The sequence below is a fragment of the Brachypodium distachyon genome, chromosome 3 (assembly GCF_000005505.3).
Source record: "Brachypodium distachyon strain Bd21 chromosome 3, Brachypodium_distachyon_v3.0, whole genome shotgun sequence".
Lineage (NCBI taxonomy): Eukaryota > Viridiplantae > Streptophyta > Magnoliopsida > Poales > Poaceae > Brachypodium > Brachypodium distachyon.
Genome location: NC_016133.3, coordinates 10,723,784 through 10,747,769, shown reverse-complemented (window position 1 = coordinate 10,747,769; position 23,986 = coordinate 10,723,784). Strand labels below are relative to the sequence as shown.

Here is a 23,986-nt window from a genome sequence, read left to right as displayed (position 1 = left end):
GGGGGTAAACAAGTCAAAGAAATAATTAGATATGAGGGCCTGCAAGCCCTCCTCACCCTCCACCTCCTCCCCCAAATCATTCTTCAACCTTTTTAGTATTACAGTACTCCTTCCGTCCAACAAAGGATGTCTCAAGTTTGACCAAATTTGAATGCATCTATATAGTAAGTCATGTCTATATACATCCAAATTTTGACAAATTTGAGACATTTTTTGTTGGACAGAGTGAGTAGTATGGTTTCTTCAGGTTCTAGTTCTAGTATTCAGCGTTGCTTTTTTTTTTTACTTGAGTATTGGCTCATTGAAGAGCCCATTGGGGGATTCGACTAGTCAGCACGTACTTTGATCGGGGGATTCGACTAGTCAGCTGCTGCGCCGAGCCCATTGAAGAGCCCAATTAGACTCTAATAGCTGCCGAAGTCCAGCCCGCATACGGCTAAATAAAAATAAGGGAGAGAGAGAGAGCGAAAAAACGCGCACGGCACCCCTCGACGCGCGTTGGCTTCTCCCATCCGCAGGTGCCGTAACCCCCCCGCAAAAACCCTAACCCAAAAGGGAAGAACAGAACAGGCCAATACATATCACAGGCGAGAAGGAAAATAAAAATCAACCGCCTACTCGTGCTCGCGAGAGATGGAACACGACGCAGAGATGGCCTCGCCGATCTCCTCCGATATGGTCACCGCCGCGGACGACTGGGCTGCGCGCGATGACTTTGAGGATTCGCCAGCGGAGTCCCACGCCCATCCCCCGGCGGGAGCTGGGGCTGCGGCCGCGGTCACCGAAGACGAAGCCCGAGAGGAGGCCCCACCAGCTCCTCCCTCCGAAGGTATCTCGCAACTCTATCCCGGTTTTCTATTGCCCCTTTCTGTGGTTGCTAGATCCTTCAGTTGGATCTGGGCTTGCTCGTTGTGGATCTACGGCGCTCCTGTCCTCAATTATGTGGCGATATGGATTGCGGATGTGTTTCTCCAAGCACGTAGGTTGCTTTCTGTTATTGGAGTTGGGAGGCGTAATGTACGTTTCGGTGGCTTGTGATGGTCGAGTATTCTTGTAGTACTCGAGTCTATTAATAACCAATATCGTCCTCATTCTACTTTCATTGTTCGAATGGTAGAATGAAATTGCTAGATCTTAATGTGTACAAACGTGGGTTTCTTGTGCGTCGAGATTCAAACGACAAATAAGGGTGCTGATTCCCTATAGTTAGCACTTAAATTTGCCTACTGGCTTCATTAAAACTATCTCTTACATTACTGAGATGTAAAAGACAGTCTTTTCTGGAATTCGAATAGGTGAAAAATCAAACATTGATATTTCTAAGATTCTCAAAATGTACTGAGATGTAAGAGACAGTCTGTTCTATGTCTCTGTATAATTTTAAAATTGAACTTATCTGTGAGAGAGATATGAAATAACATGTTCGTAACTGAACTTATTAGCAGACTCTGTTAATTGAATTCTGTTTCTTTCACATGTATAGCTAAATATCCTGTGTGTTAAATTTCTGGAGAAAAGTGGTTTTCGTGAAATAGTCACCAGTCTGAGTTTTCTTCTGTTCTTTCTGGTTAAAGATCTACATTTCCTGTAGACACTGTTTGATTTGTGTGCTGGAAATTTTCATTAATAATTGTGCAGTCCAGTTTCCGGAACTCAAAAAAACATAGCGCTTTTTTGCTGGTATGTCTAGTGTCCTGCTGTGTAACTCGATTTCATGTGTCCTGTTTCCAATTATATTCAGATAAAAATGTCATTGATGGAAAGATTGACTTGCTAGGTGTTCATTGACTTCCATTTTCGGTGGACCACACTATAGGGGCCAGTTTCGAGTCATTGATCATTTTGGTTATTGGGATGTTACAGTGATTTCTGTCCACCGTTTTTCATCGAACAAATCCTTGTATGATATTATGCTGTTATGCTATTTCAGATTGTGAATATCCTCTGTCTAAACTATCCTTGTGCAGTTGTTCATAATCTTCTAACCTTAACTCACAATGTACTCAGATGCCAATGGAATTGAATCAACTCTTCAGTCACTGGAGTTGCAGCCAAGTGGTATGTACAGAAGCTATGATTTTGATTTTGAGCTACCTATATTTTTCAGAAGAAACATAATTTGTGTTTGCTACTTTTAGTTCTTGGCTTCTTACTGCTGTTTTTTTTCTCCAAAAATTCATGGTGGTTGTGTAATGTGCATGCAGTCTTTGCCCTAATTTTAGAATCTATTCAGACAACACACCAGCGTTTTCAATTTATGGCATGCAGCCAAACACTTCATTTGAGAGAAGGCGGAGAATTGAAAAACTTCAATAATAATGATGTTCACTTTTTTTGGGAGAACTTATGAAATGTTGTTTAGTTCAGTTGGAACACCTTACCCTTTTCATTGGTCCTAGGGCATCAGTGTTAGCCATGACGGTTGTTTGTTGACTTCAATTGTGCTACGTGACTGCTGTTCGATGAATATTGTTACGGTATCTTTAAGTGCTTCTTTTCCTTGTCTAAGATGATATTTTATTGTTTCAGATGCCCCACACAATAGGGTTCAAATAGAGGCAGAGGAGCGAAATAGGAAACGACACTTGAATGTAGTGTTCATTGGCCATGTCGGTAAGTCCTCTTTTAACTTTTTGCTTCCTTTCATCTGGCAGGATTTGTAAAGAGGTCATTGGCTGAGGGCTCCGTGTTTGGGTAGCATTGTTGTGAACATTGATTCCCAGCAGTCCATCTGCCAGATAGAGGCCAGATGGCATGGCTTGAACAAAACTAGTGTTTCTAGATGAGAGGGATAGATGTAGAGTTTGAGAAGAGAACAAGAAGGGTTCAGAGGTGGCATATGAAAGAGATTTCTTGCCTGAGAGCAATAGCGTCTCAGGCCATCCTTGTATATTGGATGCTAAGGGTGTGTTTCGTTTGGTTCCAAGATGTGCCATGCCAAATTTTTGGTCATGGACCAAAATTTAGTAGTTGTTTGGATGGTGGCCAACTATTTGGCGAGCCAATTTTCTTTAGTCAACTCTAGTTCAATTTTTTGGCCAAAGTTGGCCAACTCAAGGGCAACCAAAACTGTACAACCAATTATTTGGCTTGCCAAATTTTTGTAGTGCAATTGTGGGCTCAATTCAAACACACCCTAAACCTTATCTAGAGTAAATTATAAACATACCCCCTTCCAGTACAAATAAACATTCTAAATTCTGACTTGACTTCTTTTTCTTCCTTATTTCCCCTCGACCACAATTCAGACAAACTCCATGGCTTAGCAGTTGAACATGTAACTTACACAAATATCTACTAAACTTATAACCTATGACTCCCCTTGTACATGACAACATCTCCTTACATGACTCCTTGTGTGCATTTTCGTTGCTTACCAATATGTGACCACCATGAGCAACATTGGACTTCTGCTCCATGCATATCCTGCTGACACACGCCTTTTCTACTGCCGGACTTGCTTCTACGGTCATTGTCCAAGACATTACTCAGGCAAGCAGCTTGTCGTCGAGCTGTGGAGTGGTGGCCATGACCGCAGTCCATGGCAGCAATATGATGTCAATATGGTTAGATACAGGTGTCTCACCTTGCGAGAGATCAGTCTCCATCAGCATTTGTCGGTGATGATGGCAGCCCATAGCATGGTGCACTGTCGACATGTCGAATCTTCATGTGGCACATCATGGATGGCACTGGCTTGGGTTGGTAGTTTGGAAAACGGTTCCTCCATGATGATAGTTGTTGGGTCTGTGTAACATCATTCTGGTTTTGTTAGATTTGCTGTGTTCTTCACACTGCATCGCCATCTTCTTCATGGCCTCTAGTTTAGCGAGGAATCTTTCTTCAAAGCTTCAAGGCATTCTTTGCGTGCAGTAGTCATGATCATACGAAGATGGCGACAACTTTTGTTGATACAACGACCTTTCAACTTCCCAAAAGTTTGTGCCACATCATGTTCCTTACCATTTTTGGCAAGACTTGATCCTTCTATTAGATAAAAACCACAATCCTTGATCTCTCTTGACATGTTTGAATTGTCTTCACGACTCTATCGAAGATCTGACATACATTTTCCGTCATTGGATTGAATCTGACTCATAGGATAGAGAACCTGATGAACCAATACATGAAGCATACTTCTCAATGTCATGTCGGCAACAAAGCTATGATTGCCAGCGCATTTGATGTGGCATGCTTGGTTTACAACAGCGTAGCTAGGCTTGGTGAAAACTAGTTTTTTTATAGAAAACTGTAGAGGGGACCGTAATAGTGACGGAAACTAGCTTCAAGAGGAGAGGGATGGGCATGGATTTTGGTGAGAGCTAGTGGGATTTGTTGTGATTTTAAATGGCATCTTCATATAGTGGATGCGGATCATGTTCTGAGTAACTCATATAAGTCATTTTAGCCTTTGTATATCTCTTACTCCTTCCATTATAACAGTGGGGAACAGCACAATCTATATGTATTGCTAACAAACATAAGTCGTTTTAGCCTTTGCAGCTCCTCAAAATGTAAGTCGTTGTAGAAGTTGTCGGTTCTTTTGTTCTTGTTGTGCCCTTCATTAGTTGCATCTATAAGTAGATAGATTGTGTGATTTCAAGAGTGCTAATTGCGTTTAAGAGAAAACACGATTGTGGGAACGATTAAAGGCCATGAGATGTCATTCCACCTGCCTTAATTCTTGTGCTCAACGTTAAAACAACCTATGTTGTTGCTCATAAGTAACACCATGAGTCCATGAATCTGACATGAATCAACTACATAAATTCTGACTTCACTTCCTTATTCTTTCTTAACTCTAATTCCTGACTGTCAAGAACAAAAACTCTAATTCCTGACCATCTCACTGACCAAACTACTGCTGAACACGTAACTTACGTAGATGTCTACTAAGCTTATATATCCTAGAACTCCATGTGCTCCTTTTTGTGTATTTTCCTTACTCACCAATACGTGTCAATCACATGCAACTTTAGGCTTCCTACTCCATGCTTGTCCCGCATGCATGGGTTGCTGCTGCACCTGCTGCTAGGGTCATCGTTGTTCACAGTGAGCAGCATATGATATATTGTTTCTAAGGTGTCTCTAAAGCGTCACCTAAGCGTCAGAGTGCCCTCAGGCAGTGAGGCGTCAATCTCGCCTTGGAAGGGCATGTGAGGCATCCGCAATAACTTTTAGGCCTCCAGGGTGTCGATTAGGCCTCGTAGGGTGTCACCCTGGGCAAATTGGACGCCATACGCATGTGCAGCATCCTCCTGTGCGGGACATTTGGAAGAGAAATTGGAAGCGGGTGGGAAAATTGGAAGAAGCGGGATGGACTCAGATACGCAGGCCGCAGCCACAACTTTGTCCTTGGGCGAAGGGGTCTCAGGGTGCTAGCTTCCTCCTCCGGGCTGGGCTTCTCTCTGGCGAAGGGGAAGCAGGGCGCTAGCTCCCCCCCCTCATCTCCCTTCTTCCCATGCCCTCCCCTGCTCTTTCATCCATCCAGATAGAATAATATATGATGCGGTGCCTTTGATTCCTATCCTTCAGTCAAGATGCTACATATCAATGATTCCTTTTTTCCTTCAGTTAAGATTCTACTCCCTCCAATCCTAAATCCTTGTCGTGGATTTGGTGCAAATTTGAACTAAATCCACGACAAGAATCTAGGATCGGAGGGAGTACCTATTAGTGGATGATGTCCCTATGATTACAAGCCAACTAGCCAAGAATTAGTAAACCGATTGACGGGACTGATCAGCAAACTCTAGCCCATGGGGCAATAGCCTATAGGTGTACAAGTGCTTAGTATAAACTAGATAATTCCCCGCGCGTTGCCGCGGAAACTGTTGGAGATGAATACATCAATTAGCTTAGGTCATGGTATATTTTTAAAAACTAAAAAAATCAGATAAAAAGAAATATAGAAAAATATGTCAATTCTGTGATCTTTAATTAGCATTAACCAACAAATAATTGTCAGCAATTTTAAGTGGTGGAACAACAGAAGACTGAATAGATATATTTTAGACACCCTCTAGATTTTCTTCACATTGACTAAATGATCCAACTTCAGTACATGAATTATGATGATCAGTAAACTTGCCATTAACCAAATGATCGAACTTCAGATAATTTAGATTGGAATACAATCTCTTTGTTGCATGATGTGTTCACAGACTTCGGTCCATGAAGTATGATTCAGTATGCATGTGTTACTTTCTGAGCTACCCTGATACAAAGGAGTAGTGTATTCCCATGGAAATTTCCTTTTTATTAGCTTATGCCCTTAAGCATTTCTTCATGAGTAATATGCCATCAGCCCATCATGGCGTCAGTAATTAATAAGTCTTCAGATCATCATACCTGGATCACAATCCCTTTAGGGCAAGAGGAGGCAGAAGAAACAACGCACAGTTGTAAGCTCTAACTCCATATTGCCAGTTCATGTGAGCACAAAAGAGGCATGATACTGTGGCATATGTTTTCATGTACAGGCAACTCCATATTGCCAGTTCCTGCGAGCACAAAGAGACATGATGACATAAGTTTTCATGTACAGGCAAGGATATTAGCAATTCATCTATCTGCACAGAACTGAGTAAGTAATCAGTTGATGAAAACAAATTAGCATGGTGAAGGATCCTTGACCATTGCGAACTTATTCATCTTAGTAGATGCCCAGACATAAATAAAATCACATAAATAGCAAAGTAAATCTCACCCTATCAATGCGAAGTGGCGAACTGGAAATTTGATTCCAAAACACCACAAAGCCAGATCCCTGATGCACAAATTTGGAAGTGCGTATGTGCAGAAGGGCTGCAGCAGCCGGACGGACCCGTCCACCCACTTCCCGGACCGCTACGCCTCCTCATCGTCAGCCTGACGGGCCTTCTCCGCCCACCTCGTCCTGGCCCAAGCACAGTAACGCGTACCTGGGTGAGCCTCCGTGCGATTCCCCCCTGTCCCCTCTCCATTCCTGCTCGGCACGGTCCCGCGCGCCTCCTTCCTTGCCTCCGGTGGAATGTGCCGCCTCCACCCGTGCCGCCCCTCACAGTCTCTACCGCCTAGGTGTTGCGCCCCTGAGGACCCCTGCACTGCAACCCCGCGAAGCTTCCTGCTCCTTCGCCTGAGAGCTTCGCCACCTCGAGCCTCCTTGTCATCGGCATTCCTCCTGGTGGATTGAGGATGCAATGTTGAGCCCTGTCTTTTAAAAGGGCAAGTTAGCTACTCAATTGTCCTAGAATTCATCTTCAGTTTCAGGTGCGTTAGTGTGGTGGAGGGAGAGGAACCGGGCTGGCATCAGAGGATGATTAAGATGCGCACCGTCGCTTGTGAGGGAAGGCGGCGCGAGGAGATTGCAGGGCAGGGGAGCAGCACAGGGGATGGGGGACGACGGGCAGTAGGACGGAGGGGGTACAGTAGGGCCGGCGAAGCAACGCACACCATAGGATCGGGATCGAGGAGGTACAGTAGGGCCGGTACGACTACTGCGCGCAGGTGGGCTGTGAATTTTCCCTTGGGCCCTAGCAAAGCGGGAACGGGTGCGACTGTGTGGAGAGTGGCGGCACGGTAGCAGGAACGCTTCGCCGGGGAGCGCGGACGGGAAAGGAGGTGACGTGGCGAAGATAGGAGATAAGATGCTGACGTCGATAGGCTGCATGTGCAGCTTGCTAAATTAAGTGCACTTAGTGGGTTTCAACTTTATAGAGTTTATAGATTCCTTTGACTGACAATTTCAAGGTATGTATATCTACTCAATAGGTGCTGCTATTGTAGGTTTAAGTCGTTACCTCGCCTCGCCTTACGCTTTAGTTAGGTGCTTAAAAGTTGAAAAGGGGTCAGGGGCGCCTCGCCTCGCATTACGGCCTTGAAAACTATGATATGATATCTTCCCAAACTTTCTAGGCTTACTGAAAAGCTGTTTGCATTTCTTCCTTGGGCGTAGATGTGGGTACCCTGAGTTCTCTCTTAACATTTTTCAGCTGGAATATACAAGGATTTAATTTTTGAACCAGAATAAATGGATTTTCAAAGTCTGTTTCATAAATAACTTTACATAGCAAGCAGGTCAGCTTATTTAGTGTGCCATGTCATTTATCGCTAGTCAGGGAACAACAAATCTCCTTTTGTTTCCGTTACACATTGACTTAGTTGATAAATAATGCGAGTTTTGGGCATCTTACAATCACGATTCACAAAGATTACAATATTTATTGACCCAACAAAGATTACAATATTTATTGACCCAACAGAGAAAGTGTTAGAGGCTTAAAGACCTACACTGCGTGTTACTCTATACCTTAATGCATATTCATTTCAATTTGTTGGTGTCCATTCTAGTCTTTGAACATCTTCGGCATCATTGTGACTCTGTATTATGATGTTGGGTACTCCCCCTTATCCCTCAACTGTAGTTTCAGTTGTGATTAAATTTGGACTTTGATCGAGGACCACTTATATTTTTAATCATCTATGAACTAGAATTGTGGTTTCTACAGAAGAGTATAACAGGGCATAGCTTTTGCATGGTTTCTATACTCCATGTAGTTGACATAGCTACATTCATTTGATAAGGTCATCTTGTTCTTCTCTTTCATCTTTTTCTCCGTCAGTTTATCGTTTTTCTCCTCCTACATGTGCTGCATGTAAGCGGATGTTTTATGATTGCTTCAAGCATTCTGTCAATACAGATTTTTACAATAAATTGTCTTGATCTTCTCGCATATTTCCTCTTGTTTTATGTGGTTCCAGATGCTGGCAAGTCAACAGCTGGAGGCCAGATATTGTTCTTAAGTGGTCAAGTAGATGATCGGACAATCCAGAAATATGAAAAGGAAGCGAAGGACAAAAGTCGAGAGAGCTGGTACGTGCTTGCTTTGCAGATGTCTCATAGGTGCTTGTATTGTGATTTCTATGCTAATTGACTGTACTTACTCTGATTTACTTGTTAGTTTTCTAAAAAAAAGTTCAAGCTAAGTAGCGCAACATGTTGTTTCTCCTTTTATTGCAATGAAATGTTATGTACAGTAACAAAATGTTGTGTACACACTTAATCATAGGTGATATTATTTATGTGGCACTTTCCAAGTTTTCATACACTTAATCGTTTTAATCCTCTAGTTAAAGCCATTTTTTTAATTCCCATGTAGATATTTTCATGCTATCGGAGTTTCATCTAACTGCTTAAGTTGTACTCAACTCCTTAAAATTTCTCTGGATAGGTTTCTGTTTGGTTGATCCATCAGTTGGCTACCCTTCCTATTTTGCCATTTTTACTTTATAGAAAAAACTCAGGGTCTGTTCAGTTTTGCAAATTGGGGATAGGTCTTAGTAAATATTTGATATCTTCTAGAGGACATATGTTACATTTCTCTATGGTTACTTATTGGGGGCTCTTGCGTGCATGCTGGCATGGACATCTTGACAGTGCCTACTTTCAGCTGCATGACTTGTCACCTTGTTAAAGTTAAGCTCATTTTTTTTGAAATTCAAAGTGGTGACCAGGATCACTTGCTCCCGGGTGATAGAAAACATTCCTAATGACAAAAAATTCTAATCAATTTACAAATGTACATCTCCATGTCTTTTATATTTGTGTGGATTTTCATTGAAAGAAGATAAGATTTGTGTCTTTTGAGTAAAAAGGCCAATTTACTGTTTTGAACGTTTCTATTTTAGAGAATTGGATTTTTCGTCTTGGGTCCAAAAATATTATTTTTTTCATGAGAATTTACAGGCTCACAAAGGACAGAAGATTTTATATGTGTAAAACAATTCAGAAATTTGCAACACTTTTCAGTTTTTTCCATTTTACTGTTCATCCCGGGAGCCAAAACGGTGCACCCATGATTTATATTAAACGTGGATCATGTTATGTACATTGTAAGAGTGAGTAGATCCAAGAACCTGAATAAAACAATATTGCCCTCAGAGTTACTCCATGTTATCCATAATGTATTTCTTTGTTTTAGCACGTTCTTTAAGTTAATATACTTCGTGCAATATAAAACCTTTTGGTACTTAGTTGAATATTATCTGGTAAAAATGTTCAGTGGTTAAATGGTTCAAAAGTTTCAGCCAGCTTCTTTGGGCATGGAAATTCTTTGCCTATTTTTTTGTGTGGTACTGACGTTCTCGGGTTTTGTGAAATCATAGGTACATGGCTTACATTATGGATACAAATGAAGAAGAACGGGCAAAGGTATATTCCTGGGCAATTGTTATAACTATCCTTTGTTCTTTACAAAAGGATGCTAGTTTCTATATTATGTTTAATCCATGAAGAGCTTTGCAAAAAATCCATTCCTCTTTTTTTAATCTAATTTCAGGGGAAGACTGTTGAAGTTGGGAGAGCTCATTTTGAGACTGAAACTACAAGGTTCACTATTTTAGATGCACCGGTATGTTTTCATCTCTTACATCTGAGATACTTTACATATATGTAAGATAGGCTCATACTTGTGCTTAGATTATTAAATTGTGAATATTTGTCTTCTATTACTTCATGGAACAAAGAACCTGGGTATGGGCAGTCTCATGCCATGTAATGTAATGAGACGTTGGATTAAACATGTGCAGCTCACTGATTTTCATCTAAGTACTTAGCCTTTGGACAACCCGCTATGATGAGTTTTTTTCTTGCATCAATTGAAATTGATTCCACACAGTTGAACTGCTAGTTATCTTTGTGCATGTCAAATTGTCCTGCAGACTAATTCTATATGGAGTCTAGTCATTCTGATGTATAACAATGTTCTTATCTATGTTTCTGCATCCCATGCTTTTACTTCTACTTTTGTGTATCAAGCATGGTTTTCCTGTCATCAAGTCGAGTCGAGTACTCGAGTTGAGCTCGAGTTTAGTGGACATGTCACCCGCTATGGCCACAACTTGGCGTTGGGTGTATAAATAATAAATAATATGGCAGGAAATATAAAATTATACCTCATATGACAGGAAATAGAAAATTATACCTCAGATGACAGAAACTCAGGATAGTTAGTAACATAAGTAACAACTATCATTAGAATAAGTTCAACACAAATTAGGAGAAGCACTACGGACAACAAATTAACCAAGTCTCCATTCCCAAAAGCTATAGTTTCAAACAGCCAAGGCCACTCAAGCCGACAGACAAGGCCATTCAATCTAGAGAACAGCAAACTATCTCCATTACTCCATTTCCAAAGACCAAGTACTCCTATATATCATCGTCATCCAACTCCAAAGCATCAGAGGTGTCCTCATCACCCACATTATCTCCACCACCACCATGAGACTGAGATGAAGGATCTTCGGTGTCCACCACATCATCGTCGATATCTTTTTTTAGACAGAATTTTTTGTTTTGACGAAATCATCGTCGATATCATGATCGCACACGTAGGGATCACGGTAGGGATCTTCATTTACAATTTCTGGTGTACGTCTAGTGTAGAAAATCCCATCACGTTGAGCCCCATGACCTCCCTAGGTTGATTGCAACCAAGAACCAAGGTTGATGAAGTGGTAGCAGCATCAACTTGGTCCCATGTGAGATCATCCTCCAGATGCACTCGCTGAACCACTTCGGTGTCCTTGTCAACCCTCTCATTGTCCCATTGGCACTCTTCTAGGAAGAGAGGGTTAACTTTGTTACCTTCATGGTGAAGCCATGCAATTCTGGCACTAATCTTGGTATATATACATAGGCAAGGTCATCCAATCTTGCATGTTCCAATCTGTTGCTCTTGTTGGTATGTGTCTAAAATGAACAGAAAACAACTGCCCATAATTGAACCACTTGCTAATTCCTACAATTCTGAAATTAAAAACAGCCCATAGAGACTTGTCCACATACCCTCTCAAAGGTGCTCCAATTGCAATCACAACCGGAGGATGATGCACTTAGACCGACTATACATGTTGCAACCTCAGTGAGTGGCAATGCTTGGCCACCACTATTTGACTTCCACCAATGAACTAACGAAAGAAGGGAGCCACCATATGTTAGTTGTACAAATATGTAACTTCCAAGCTGAAAATGGTAGAGAAAGAAACTCACGAGGACACTTTGTTTTCCTTCCATTGATAGCTATTTTGGTGTTGAAGCTATCACCACGAACTTGTTAATAGTAATCAGCTAGCACATCAATAGCTGCTATCATGTCCTCATCACCATCCATCATTTTCGTCACCACTTGATGTCATCCTCAAGGTTTGTGCATAGTCAATATCCTTTTCCACTATGTCAAAGAACCGGCGAGGGTCCAAGAACAAGACAGCCCCATGTGACTTTTGCATCAATTGATCGTCCCAACATTTCTTATAAATCTGCATCAACTTCTGCAACATCATTCACTTGGCCACCACTATTTGACTATACACGTTGCAACCTTAGTGAGTGGCAATGCTTGGCCACCACTATTTGACTTCCACCAATCAACTAACGAAAGAAGGGAGCAGCCATATGTTAGTTCTTGTACAAATATGGAACTTCCAAGCTGAAAATGGTAGAGAAAAAAATTCATGAGGACACTTTGTTTTCCTTCCATTGATAGCTATTTTTGTGTTGAAGTTATCACCACGAACTTGTTAATAGTCATCAGCTAGCACATCAATAGCTGCTATCATGTCCTCATCACCATCCATCATTTTCGTCACCACTTGATGTCATCCTCAAGGTTTGTGCATAGTCACTATCCTTTTCCACCATGTCAAAGAACCGGCGAGGGTCCAAGAACAAGACAGCCCTATGTGACTTTTGCATCAAATGATCATCCCAACGTTTCTTATAAATCTGCATCAACTTCTGCAACATCATTCGCTTTCTTGAGAAGCTTTCATTGAGTTTCTTCTTCTATGTCCAGTTACAAGCTGTGGCATTGCTTGATTCTCATCACCATCAACAAGCCTCAACACAACTACTCCCTCCGTTCCTAAATGCTTGTCGCTGTTTTAGTGCAAGGAACGGAAGGTCATTGACATCACAATCTCATACACATGCTTTCCAGTTTCAGTTCTTGCTAACTTGTTCTTTGTCCAAAAGTCTAATGAATAGTTTCCTCAAACCTTCGTTGTATTTATGCAAATTTTGCAAAGTATAGAAAGTGTTTGCAAACCGAGTAGCTGCTGTTCTCACCAAATCATTCCCACCTATGTATTCTCTCATCTTACCAGGAAGCCTCAAATGCCTATAGATGAAGTTTGTCACACTCACATGCTTCCCTTTGACAATCCCATTTGTCCAACTTGGCAATGTCCTCAGGCATTAGGTGGAAACAATGGGCTGCACAACTAGCTTAGGATACTTATCCATTAACAATCTTCCCACTGCCTTGTAGTTGGCTCCATTGTCGGTGCAGATTTGAACAACATTTTCCACTCCTATTTCCTGAATTTTCTGTCCAACTAAGCCCGCCAAAGAAGGCACATCATGTGCCTCACTAGATACATTAAAGGAACCCAGGAACAAAGTTCCCTCCTGACTATTGACAAGAAAGTTGATCAAGTACCTTTGCTTCCTATCCGACCATGCATCCGACATATGTGTGCATCCATATCTATTCCAAGCTTGTCCATGCTTCATCCTCAAGTCAGATACATCATTGTCAACTTCTTTGAGGTATGGACCTCTTACCTCATGATAGCTAGGTGGTTTCTCCAAGTCAGGTACATCATTGACTAATTCTTTGAGGTATGGACCTCTTACTTCATGATAGCTAGGTGGGTTCAACCCATGTCCATATTGCCCAATTGCTTCAACAATCTCCTGAGAACTCCGTGAGTTTAACACATTTAATTGAATGGCATTGTCATACAAGGATTTGCATATGTACTTGACAGCCACATGTCTTTCTTCATTACTCTTACTCCTAAACAAGCCAATTGTCATGAACTAGGTTCACGGCATGGGGGATAATGGCTTTAGAGCCTGTATGAGGTGACCCTGGACCCATGGTAACAAGTCAACCACGCAATGCATACTCTCATGCTGTGATAAGCTATCTCTATTTTTGCGTTGAAATATTTTATTGGTTATTTGTTGCTTTGTGTATTTATTACATTCAATTTATTGCTGAGATTGCAGGGCCATAAAAGTTACGTTCCGAACATGATAAGTGGTGCATCTCAAGCTGACATTGGTGTTTTGGTAAGCACGATGACATCATATCGAGTCTTCTTTACTATTATGATTGAGCTGGAGGTAAGTGTCGTTTTCTCATCAGGTGATATCTGCTCGCAAAGGTGAATTTGAAACTGGGTATGAAAGAGGAGGGCAGACTCGTGAACATGTGCTGCTGGCAAAAACTTTAGGTGTTTCTAAGTTGATTGTGGTCATAAATAAGATGGATGATCCTACCGTTGGCTGGTCTAAAGAAAGGTATTTCTATTGGTATAAATAGTCTATAAAGTATTAATACTTATATAAAAAATTATGAACAGAAGATTTATCTAGGTGTGGATTGTAATTAAAATCATTGACCCACTTCTATTTCCAGATATGACGAAATAGAAGGCAAAATGACTCCTTTCCTTAAATCATCTGGGTACAATGTCAAGAAAGGTATGCCAATCTGTGGTGGTGGTCCATTCGAATCCTCCTTCCCTCCTGATTTGAGCTGTTAGATCCTTGCAAACAGATGACATGTTGGTCCTGTTGGCCAGCAAAGTTGGGATAAAATTACTCACAAATGCCTCTAATATATAAAAGGTGTAGCACCTACCACCTAGGCTGAGGTTGACATCACCGGTGGTTCTTTTTGTAATATAATTTATTCTCCATAGCAACCAGTTGGTAGTCTAATTTGTTTTATCTGTAGACATAAGTGGGATCCTGCATGCATAGCTACCTTGCTGTATGCACTGAATGCAGGCTTGGATTGTTTGTTCATCAGCCTTGTTGTTCTTCCTCATTCCAATTTTTAACATTCTATAGAGATCATAATGTCGCATGGATATCTGTAGTGGTCCATTTGGTTGCTTGTTTAATGAATTTTTATGCCCAATACATATATGTATCAAAAGTTCTTGGTGTGCCCTCAGCTACCAATGACGCTCCTCCTTGTTGGGGAAGAGCTGCTCTGAATCTTAGAGAACATTTGTTTATTTTATTGTTGGATTGAAATGGTTACATGCTAGTCCTTTATATAGGAGGACCCGACTTTTCCCACAAGACACAAACTCTATCTCTACCTTGCTAAAAGTCTTATTCCTAAATCTTATTCCTTTCTTATTTCCTAATTCTTGACTAAGCAAATCTTTTTCACGTAGAAATATTCTATCTCTAGGTGATATGTCACTAATATAGTTCTTTCATTGCAATGCTTGCCAAACATGCGAAACTGGCCTAAGTCTAAAACTTAGACATAGTTTTCCTTTGTTATTTCCATTTATTTGGTGACTTCTGGTTTAGGTTTATGCATTAATTATTGCCTTGTCAGTATTGCGAAAGTGCTGGGAATTGTTCAAAACCCAAACTTCCACATAATCTCAGGATATGATTTCATTTATATGATTTTCCAGTTCTCGTGCAATCATTAGAATGTAAGCTAGACACAGCTCATAATAATCATTTTAGTATTTGATTTGGATAGGCATTATTTTTTCGGGGTTGAAATGGGTAGATGCAAAAAAACGAACCGTATTAGTTAAACAGGGGAACTCAATCCATGATCCACATGTAATTGTGGTTTTACAAAAATTGACATGATGTGCATCAAATATGTCACCTACTATTTAATTGACATTTTTTGTCAGATGTTCAATTCTTACCAATCTCTGGTCTTCTGGGATCTAATATGAAGACACGATTGGATAAAAGTATTTGTAGCTGGTGGAATGGTCCTTGTCTTTTTGAACTAATGGACTGCATCGAAGTTCCTCTGCGAGATCCCAAAGGTCCAGTAAGGTAGAAGACTCTTACTTAATTTATCAAGTACAAACTAAATTTTCGAGGCAAATCTATTTGTTTGTTGCATGCGACACCTGATTGCATGAAACTTTTCCATAATCTATTGATGTCATCTTTCTTAACAATATGGCTTATTGTCTTTGTACGCACATAAGATTTTTTGCTTGATAATTATCTTGAGTAATGTTGATCCATCAAGGCATACATACTTATATGCAGATTGCCAATCATGGATAAATATAAAGATATGGGCACTGTGGTAATGGGAAAAATAGAGTCTGGGACTATATCTGAGGGTGATAATTTGGTGATTATGCCAAATAAGGTACCAGTTTTGGATGATTTATTGCAATGACAAGTGCCCATTATATGTTCATGGGAAGGGGAATCTTATCTTGGTTCATTTTTTGTTTTACTAAAGGCCAATGTGAAAGTCATTAGTGTATACTGTGATGAAGACAAAGTTAGAAGCGCTTCACCTGGTGAGAATGTCCGTGTCAAATTATCAGGAATTGAAGAGGAGGACATTGCTGCTGGTTTTGTTCTGTCAAATATCGGTAGGTGTATATTTGTCCTGAGCTTCCAAGCAGATTAGCAAGATAATCTTTAGTGCTTCCCTTGGATGAAATATGTTCTCTGTATTTTTGTAGTTTGATAACTCATACTAGCTGTTACCACACTTTTTTTGCATGGAACATGATTTGGTATTGAAAATTCCAATGGAATGTCTATGGTACAATCATATTTAGCGTAGGAACTTCTTTTTTGCATTCTCTGTTTGTCTGAACTCTGCTATTTGTACTGGTTGTACTGGTTGGGCCATGCCATGCTGTCTATTCTATTAAATAATTTAGTTAGTCATGACTAGGTTCTTTTAGCAGCTTGGACATATTCATGAAATTTCCCTTTTTTTTTTCCCCCTTGAGCAGTGGATCTATTTTAGTACACTGACTTGGGGATATTGTATGTTTACAAATATTTGTTCTTGCAGGAAATCCTGTTGGTGCTGTATCTGAGTTTAATGCTCAACTGCAGATATTGGAGTTGCTTGACAATGTAAGTGCTACTTGCACATCATACTAGTTAACATAAAATTACAATATACATGATAACTCATGTTTGATAGTTGCCATACTAGTACCACATGTTTAGTATCTGTGTTGCTTGCTGGTTCCAGTATTTTGACTGTACTTTTCTGATTTGGAAGGAAGTGAGAATCTTGGAAGATTTTGTTCTTCTTTTTTATACTCCCTCCGATCCAAATAAATTGTCGCAGCTATTTTTCAAAATGAGCGAACCTACACACTGAAACTTTAGATTCTGACCAAATCTGACCAAATTAATTTGGATCTGAGGGAATAGTTTGTTTACACCAATTCCAGTATGAAATTTGATCATAGCAGGCATTTGTAATCAACTAGAAAAACTGTTGCAAGGGTGAAGGGTTCGACGAGTAACATAACTCAATTGGATAACATTTCTTTCACATCTCGCTCCACAATTTTATACTATCATCTTGATGTGACAGGCAATCTTCACTGCTGGCTACAAGGCCGTGTTGCATATCCATTCTGTGGTCGAGGAGTGTGAGATTGTAGAGCTCATAGAGGAAATTGACCTGAAGAAGAAGAAAGAAAGTGACCCAAAGAAGAGAAAGCCAAAGAAGAAACCTCTTTTTGTGAAGAACGGAGCTGTCGTTGTTTGCCGCATTCAGGTTATCCCGTAAAACCACCCTCGTGTCAAAATGTGAGCTTATTATATTTTGCTAATCGTCTTGATTCTAAATCAGGTCAGTAACTTGATTTGTATTGAGAACTTCTCTGACTCTCCACAGCTTGGAAGATTTACACTCCGGACAGAAGGTACACAATTATTTAGTTAATTTGAATAAATAAAAGTTCCTTGTTTCATCTTGTACTAAATTCTGAATTTTTACAACATCATATCATGCAATGTACATGTAATAAAGAGGAAATATCCGGTGTTTCCTCCCATTAGGGTGCTAGCCTGTCTAAGCTTTTTCAATACAGAAAACTTTTGGTAATGTCGCAGGACACTGTATTACAATGTTAAATTTCAAAACCAACCTGAAACAAGCACGTGTTATGTAATCAATAACAGTGTTGTCTGGTAACACTCCATCAAAATATTATCTAATTGCATCTGATAATAAAGTTCGGGAACTTATTGGGTGAAAACCACTATTCGGTGCAAACTTGAAACTTTCAATCATAACATTAGATCTTAAGTAAAAGGATGAGATAAAAAGTGGAACCTCTGGCCACTTAAATGTATCTTAGGAAATAAAAACCTAAAGAATCCTACCTCAGGCGGGTTTTTCGTAAAATACTTTTAAGTGATTAGAGGTTCCAGTTTTCATCTAAGACTTTTATTTAAGATCTAATTGGCTTGGTTTAAAAGTTTTCATGTTTACACTGAATAGAGGTTTTCACCTGATACGTTGTCATAAAGTACATGGCTTTAAGATAATAGAAGCACAGACAGCTCCTAGTCTTCCACAAATTTATAAGCATAAAGGAATTGTCAACTATAGGTTAACTCGCTAATATGGAAATTCAAAATGTGCAAGCAATTAGCAAATGTTTTGTTTCTTTTCTTGTCTGCTTTACCTTGTCAAAAGCTGTCCTAACTGTTCTCTCTAAGCTTATCTTTCCACAACGACTTGTTTATATTTCTCTTTTTTTTGAAAGTTCACCTTGTTTATGTTTCTCAGACTCTGCCAAGCACCTTACATCACATGTTGAATTGTTGCAGGCAAAACAATTGCTGTAGGAAAAGTTGTGGCTGTTCCACCGACCGGGATCTCAACATTTAAAGCTTAAACCAATTTTCCAGAGGGTGGGTACAAGAATACTACTTTTTGTGGCTCAGGTCTCCTATGTTCTGCTTTCTTGTAGCTTGGAGATGAATTATCTTTTTGGAAAATTGCACGTGTCACCCACGTACTCTTCCTCTTAAAGGCTGCAATCTGTTTTATATACCTGAAATTTGTGCACAAATGTGAGCTCATCTCAGACAAACCTGGTTCGGATTGTAAAATATCACCATCCAAAGTACGCGTTGCTTTTGTAGTTTAGACATTATATCTTTATATATTTACTCTGATGTATTTGGTGCCAGGGGGTGGTCAGCAAGTTTCGTTGCAATTGTTATGGAGCTTCATTTTTCCACCCCAGGCGTAATGAGTAATGAACAAGCTTGATTGTTGCCAAGTGTTCGAGGGTGTGAAACCGTAATCAATGTACACAAGCCCCGTAACTAATACATTAAAAGTTTACTCACTTTGCTACCATTTATACAAATTTTCATTATTCTCTGAGATGTCTACAGTGTGGATTGTATCGCGGTGACTTTTGGTTTATAAGGAAATGTAATTCCCGATGGTGCGATATCTTCCTAGTACTAGGTGCTGTACTAGCTGGGTAGGCGCGCTTCGCCGCGCCGTCAATAAATACTGAAACGGTTATTAGTCGACAATTCTTTTCTCTTTCTCGGCCAACATGCACGCAAGCCAAAACGCCGACATATATATTATAATTGTGCCGATGATGTCTTTTTTAACACAGCTCAAAATTAATGCATATTTGTTCTAACAATTCAGATTTCAAACATAAGATTCTTTGAATATTAATTATAAATATTCCACCTTAGTTCAGATGAAAAGACGATCATTAATTATTACTGTTCACATAAAAAGCATACGAGTTGGTACCAACACGTACTCTCAGTGAACTTGTCATGTTGACCAAGATTACACTGTAATACAAAACAACCATATGAATTCATTGTTCATACATGAATGCACGTTCTTCCAACAAAATGTGTCGAGAGGCCCTTCGAAAGAATTTCAAAACACAATATCTGGAAGTAGTCAAGACAAAATACATGAACTTCAACTCGAGGATCACCAAGTGAAGAACTTGGCACTGAACTTCAACTTGAGGATCACCAAGTGAAGAACTTGGTGATGAAAGATGATGCAAGATCACCAAGTGAAGAACTTGGCGCGGCCTACAAAGGTTTGGCCTCAAAATTCACGACATTCCTGGCTCATAGTTACCGAAGCTAAAAATTGGGGGAAATTCACCAGGTAAGCTGAAGTAATAAGGAGCTGGTGTTCCAAAGAGTCTCCAGTTGAACAGAATTCCACATCAATCTGAACAAATTGGCTAATTGGTCTTACTCGCTTTAAACGGAACTGGTACATTTTGAACATGTTCATACAATAATGGTCACACAAGTTATCTGCTCAGTAAAAATGAGTTATGGCTGGTACTGTGTGATCCAGTCCGGAGACATACTACAAATTTCTTCCTCAAGAACAATTAGTAACAAGAAATAGGTACTACAATCATAGAAAAGACACATCCATGTTGTCGTTGTCGGTGGCTTGGAGAGCTGTTCAAACAATGTTTTAATCAAACAGTTGCCATATTAGTAGGACAGGAAGGATGCTGCACAAGGCAAGTCTCTAGATTCTGACATGCCGCATTCATAGTCTTGTGCTAGGTAATGACATACCATACGCTCAAGCTCGTATGCCTTCAACTAAGATCGACATTTTTCCCTTAAAAAAAACTAAGATCTACATTTTCCACTTTAGTTAGTGTAAATGGTAGCCCAAGCAAACATATCGGATAAGAAACCAACTGTATTAATTCATGCCAATCCGTCCATGTTAAAATTGTCCTCTCTTGACCATTGTGGCCATTTTACCTGGCCAAGATCGGAGTACGTCATTAGTGTAAAATTCTCACGTGAACTTTATAAATGTTTATCTTTACCTAACTAATTTACTCGACTCCAGATACTGAATATCCGTGGAAAAATCTACCATGACTTTTGAACTTTTATGACTTTTGAACTTTTTAGAACAACTTGGTATTTATGTGCCCTATGCATATTATTTATGTATGCTCTCTACAAAAACCAAACCATACATGTAGTTACTACTACCCTGGCAAGCTCAAACCTGGTTGGTCCTACTGCAAAGCTCAACGCATCGATGTGAGAAAGCAAAACCAGCACGGCGGCCAAAGCAGCAAAAGGCCCTATCTCCCAAACGAAAATATGCTGGTATCAGACCCCTGGCATGATCCCCCGCCTGATGCTGTGCGCTGCCTCGGCCGTTGTTGCGACAGCGGAGGCGGAAGCCTGGGAGGGGAGGACCGGAGGACATGAGGTCGAGGTCGTCGGCGTTTACCTGGTGTACCATGTGATGTGGCAGAACTGGGCCGGCAAGCGCTGATGTAGGACGTCATTGGCATCCGCCGTGTCGGGTGCGGTCGCAGCTTCGTTGCGAGACCGCGGTGCGCCGCCGCCGGCAGGCACGAGATTCTCTTGGGGGACGGCGGAAGCCGGAAGGTGCTGCCACGTCGACGACAAAGGTGGTGCGGCCGGAACTCGCGGCCACCTCGGTTGAACTCGGCGGCGAAGCACCGTCGGTCGCCTACACCGAAAAAACAGACACCTCCGACGCCAGAAAACGCTGCAGCAAGAAAGCAGATTCGGAGAGCGCGCAACACCGACGCTAATATTGTATAGGCGACGTGAGAAGGCACCCGAACATCGCCGCCGATAGAATAGCCGGCGAAACAAAACAGCGCACCACAGGCCTCTATATACAGCCTGAAGAAAGCACCAGAAAAGTACACACACCGACTGAGAAACACCAGCGAAACTGCTCTGGAGAAATCCACGCGGACAACGCAGGACGCATGCAACACGCTTCTGCATGCATGCAGTAACAACGCAGGGAACACGCGTCCGCTTGCATGCAGTACCAGCTCACACGGCAATCCGCCCACGACACCGGAAAGCACGGCAGAAAACCCACCCAAATCAAAACGAAAACGCAGTTGCGCATGCGTGGAGCGCTGAGAGCTCGAATAAGTCTGACCTTAGGAGATGTATCTTATGCGTGAGAGCAAGGATAATAGCACGTCCTGCTGCCGAAAATTCATTTCAGATCCCGCGTCCCAGGGGTCATGGTACCCATACCGTCCACAAACTCATGGTTCGGTCCTCCTTGCTTGGATTCTTTTAGTATAGGACAGGAGCCTTTCCGCCGCTTGGTCCAGGTGCAGGTCCAATTTAATGTGTAGGCCCACATGTCCTGCACATCGTTTCCTGGACGAAAGCTGGCCCTTCGTATCATTATTTTACAAGGTCCAAGTCCAAGGTCTAGCTGGACCGGTCAAATCTCAAAACATCTCCGTCCCTTCCATTACAACTTCAATCTGGCCACATTTCCGTTAACATTGTCGTTGTTGTTGATAACAATTAGAGTAAGAGGTGCCAATGTTCGATGGCACAAGTGTTTGTATGAAAATAGAGTGTGTATGCCGGTCTTATAACGAAGGTCGCCGTATATTTGGACAAGTTGACACGTCGATATTTTTTTAATAGGTTCAGTCGATCCTGCGGGTGCGACATAGTCCTATGTTAGAAAAGGCTTCGAGGGGGTTGTTAGCCAAGTGCTTGGACCGAGCGGATCTTTCGTAGACACCTTTAGCGAGAGATTCGTAGGGGCCTTCTTCTACATGAACCGAATGTATGGAGGTTAGGATCCCTCGGAATTCTAACCCAACCCTTTCTCTTTCGAGCCCGTACTAACCAAGGTTAGCGCGGAGCCTCGAAACTAGAGTCCCCTAGAAGGTTTTCTCGAGGCCGGTCGACTTTTTGTCGAAAGCGGTGCTCGAGAACGAACCTTAGAGGGAGCACTCTAGCCTTCTCCCCTTGAGTTTATTCAAGTTGAGAGTGAATGGCTACCCTTGAGGGAGAGAAAAAAGTGGGGGCAAAGTGGTAAAAATAGCTCCTTGGTCTATAAGTTTTGTGTGCACCAAGTGAGAAAAGTAGGGGTTGATTCATGGTCCAAAAGCCTCATCCCTACACCTTTCTTGCTCCCTACTCAAACTCATTCCACCCTTTGACCATGGCATGAGAGGCTTGACTTGTTGACTTGTCTTGACCACGCCATGTTGGCATCTTGACCCGTGTAGTGAAATGTTGACCTAGTCGTCGCCACGTAGGATTTACGGCCCGGCCATATAAGGGTTTTATTTTACTACAACAGTAGCCCCCTTAAGCTGGAGGCTTCTTGTGTCCTTCTCTTGTTCCCATATTTATGATGATGTCTTCGGTGAGTCCCTTTGTAGACTTTCTCATGAGAGGTAGAGGTACTTGGTAGTTTCCCTGCGAAGAATAGGAGCCTTGGAGGTGTCCGTGGAAATTCCAAGCCTTCGGTGATTTTCTTTGCGAGAAATCGGGTTTCGGGGGGTATTTTAGCAAAAAAGCCGGGACCCTAGGGGCCTCTCTGCAAGAAATCCAGTGTCCCGAAGGACTATTTTGCAAAAATCAGGGGCCCTGCGGGCTTCCCCGAAATTTCCGAGGTCTTATTGGCAAATTTCCCAAAATCCTGGGCTTTTCTGCAATTTCTTCAAACCAAGCCGGCTGCCTGGGCCGAAACTTGGGGCGCCTTCGGGCGCGCCGTTTCCCTCTTTTTTTTATTTCTGGTTGTTTGTCGAGCCATTTTTGGGCCGTGACCCGGCCGGCCCGGTACCGGTTCGCGGCTTAAGTGGGGAGATCGGGCGGCTCTGATTAAAAGGGCACCCTAGATCCAAGGGTCAGGGACCCTTCTTCTTCCTTCGTACGGGGAGGAGAAAGGTGGCCAAGGCCGACCACCTTTTCCTTGTCCTGGACGCCGGTGCTGGTCGCTTGGTCGGGGCGGCCAGGGGAGCCCCCCTCCCTCCTTTTCTTCCCTCCTTTGGCCCCTTGTCTCTTGCTTTGGACAGGGCATAGGACAGCGTGGTGTCGCCCCACCAATGGTCCGACCCGGACGCCTAGGAGCTCCGGCGGCCTATAAAATGGCGCCCTTGGGCATTGGAGAGGCCTAAACCATGCTTGTTTGATTTGTCCGGCGTCGAAGACGAGTTTGGCGGCGCCCGACATTTCTTCGAGAGGTTGTTGTATTGTAGGAGCCTCGCAGGGGCATTAGCCACTCCTTAACAACGACGGAGATCGTGTTGGTTGTTGAGGTACTGCCGCGGAAGCTTCTCATGCATCATCGAGTCTTCGTGGGGA

At 41.8% G+C, this 23,986-nt stretch overlaps 1 protein-coding gene, 1 long non-coding RNA gene and 1 other non-coding gene across 5 annotated transcripts; 2 read left to right on the top strand and 1 right to left on the bottom strand.

Moving 5' to 3' along the window:
* Positions 1–498: 498 nt before the first annotated feature.
* LOC100835861 (eukaryotic peptide chain release factor GTP-binding subunit ERF3A) lies at positions 499–19,293 on the top strand. 3 transcript variants are annotated; one of them, XM_003573159.4, is made up of 17 exons: positions 499–829; positions 2,008–2,058; positions 2,530–2,613; positions 8,743–8,854; positions 10,147–10,192; positions 10,320–10,391; positions 14,060–14,122; positions 14,199–14,353; positions 14,472–14,536; positions 15,730–15,880; positions 16,103–16,208; positions 16,305–16,440; positions 16,875–16,939; positions 17,412–17,597; positions 17,673–17,745; positions 18,659–18,742; positions 19,025–19,293. In XM_003573159.4, exons 1-16 carry the CDS (start codon positions 634–636, stop codon positions 18,724–18,726), a joined length of 1,629 nt encoding a protein of 542 aa, XP_003573207.1. In that variant the 5' UTR covers positions 499–633; the 3' UTR covers positions 18,727–18,742; positions 19,025–19,293. The 3 variants fall into 3 exon arrangements, with proteins under 3 accessions (XP_003573207.1, XP_014756602.1, XP_010234193.1); XM_014901116.2 differs by having other exon boundaries at positions 18,659–18,775; XM_010235891.3 differs by having other exon boundaries at positions 18,659–19,293.
* Positions 18,139–18,266, top strand: MIR9486B (microRNA MIR9486b). Its single transcript, NR_127092.1, has one exon. It is a non-coding gene; the product is annotated as a microRNA MIR9486b (primary transcript).
* Positions 19,294–19,555: 262 nt separating the features above from the next.
* On the bottom strand, positions 19,556–21,479 carry LOC104583513. Its single transcript, XR_002964810.1, has 2 exons — positions 21,108–21,479; positions 19,556–20,620 (listed from the first exon to the last, which is right to left on the bottom strand). It is a non-coding gene; the product is annotated as an uncharacterized LOC104583513 (long non-coding RNA).
* Between the last annotated feature and the right edge of the window lie 2,507 nt (positions 21,480–23,986).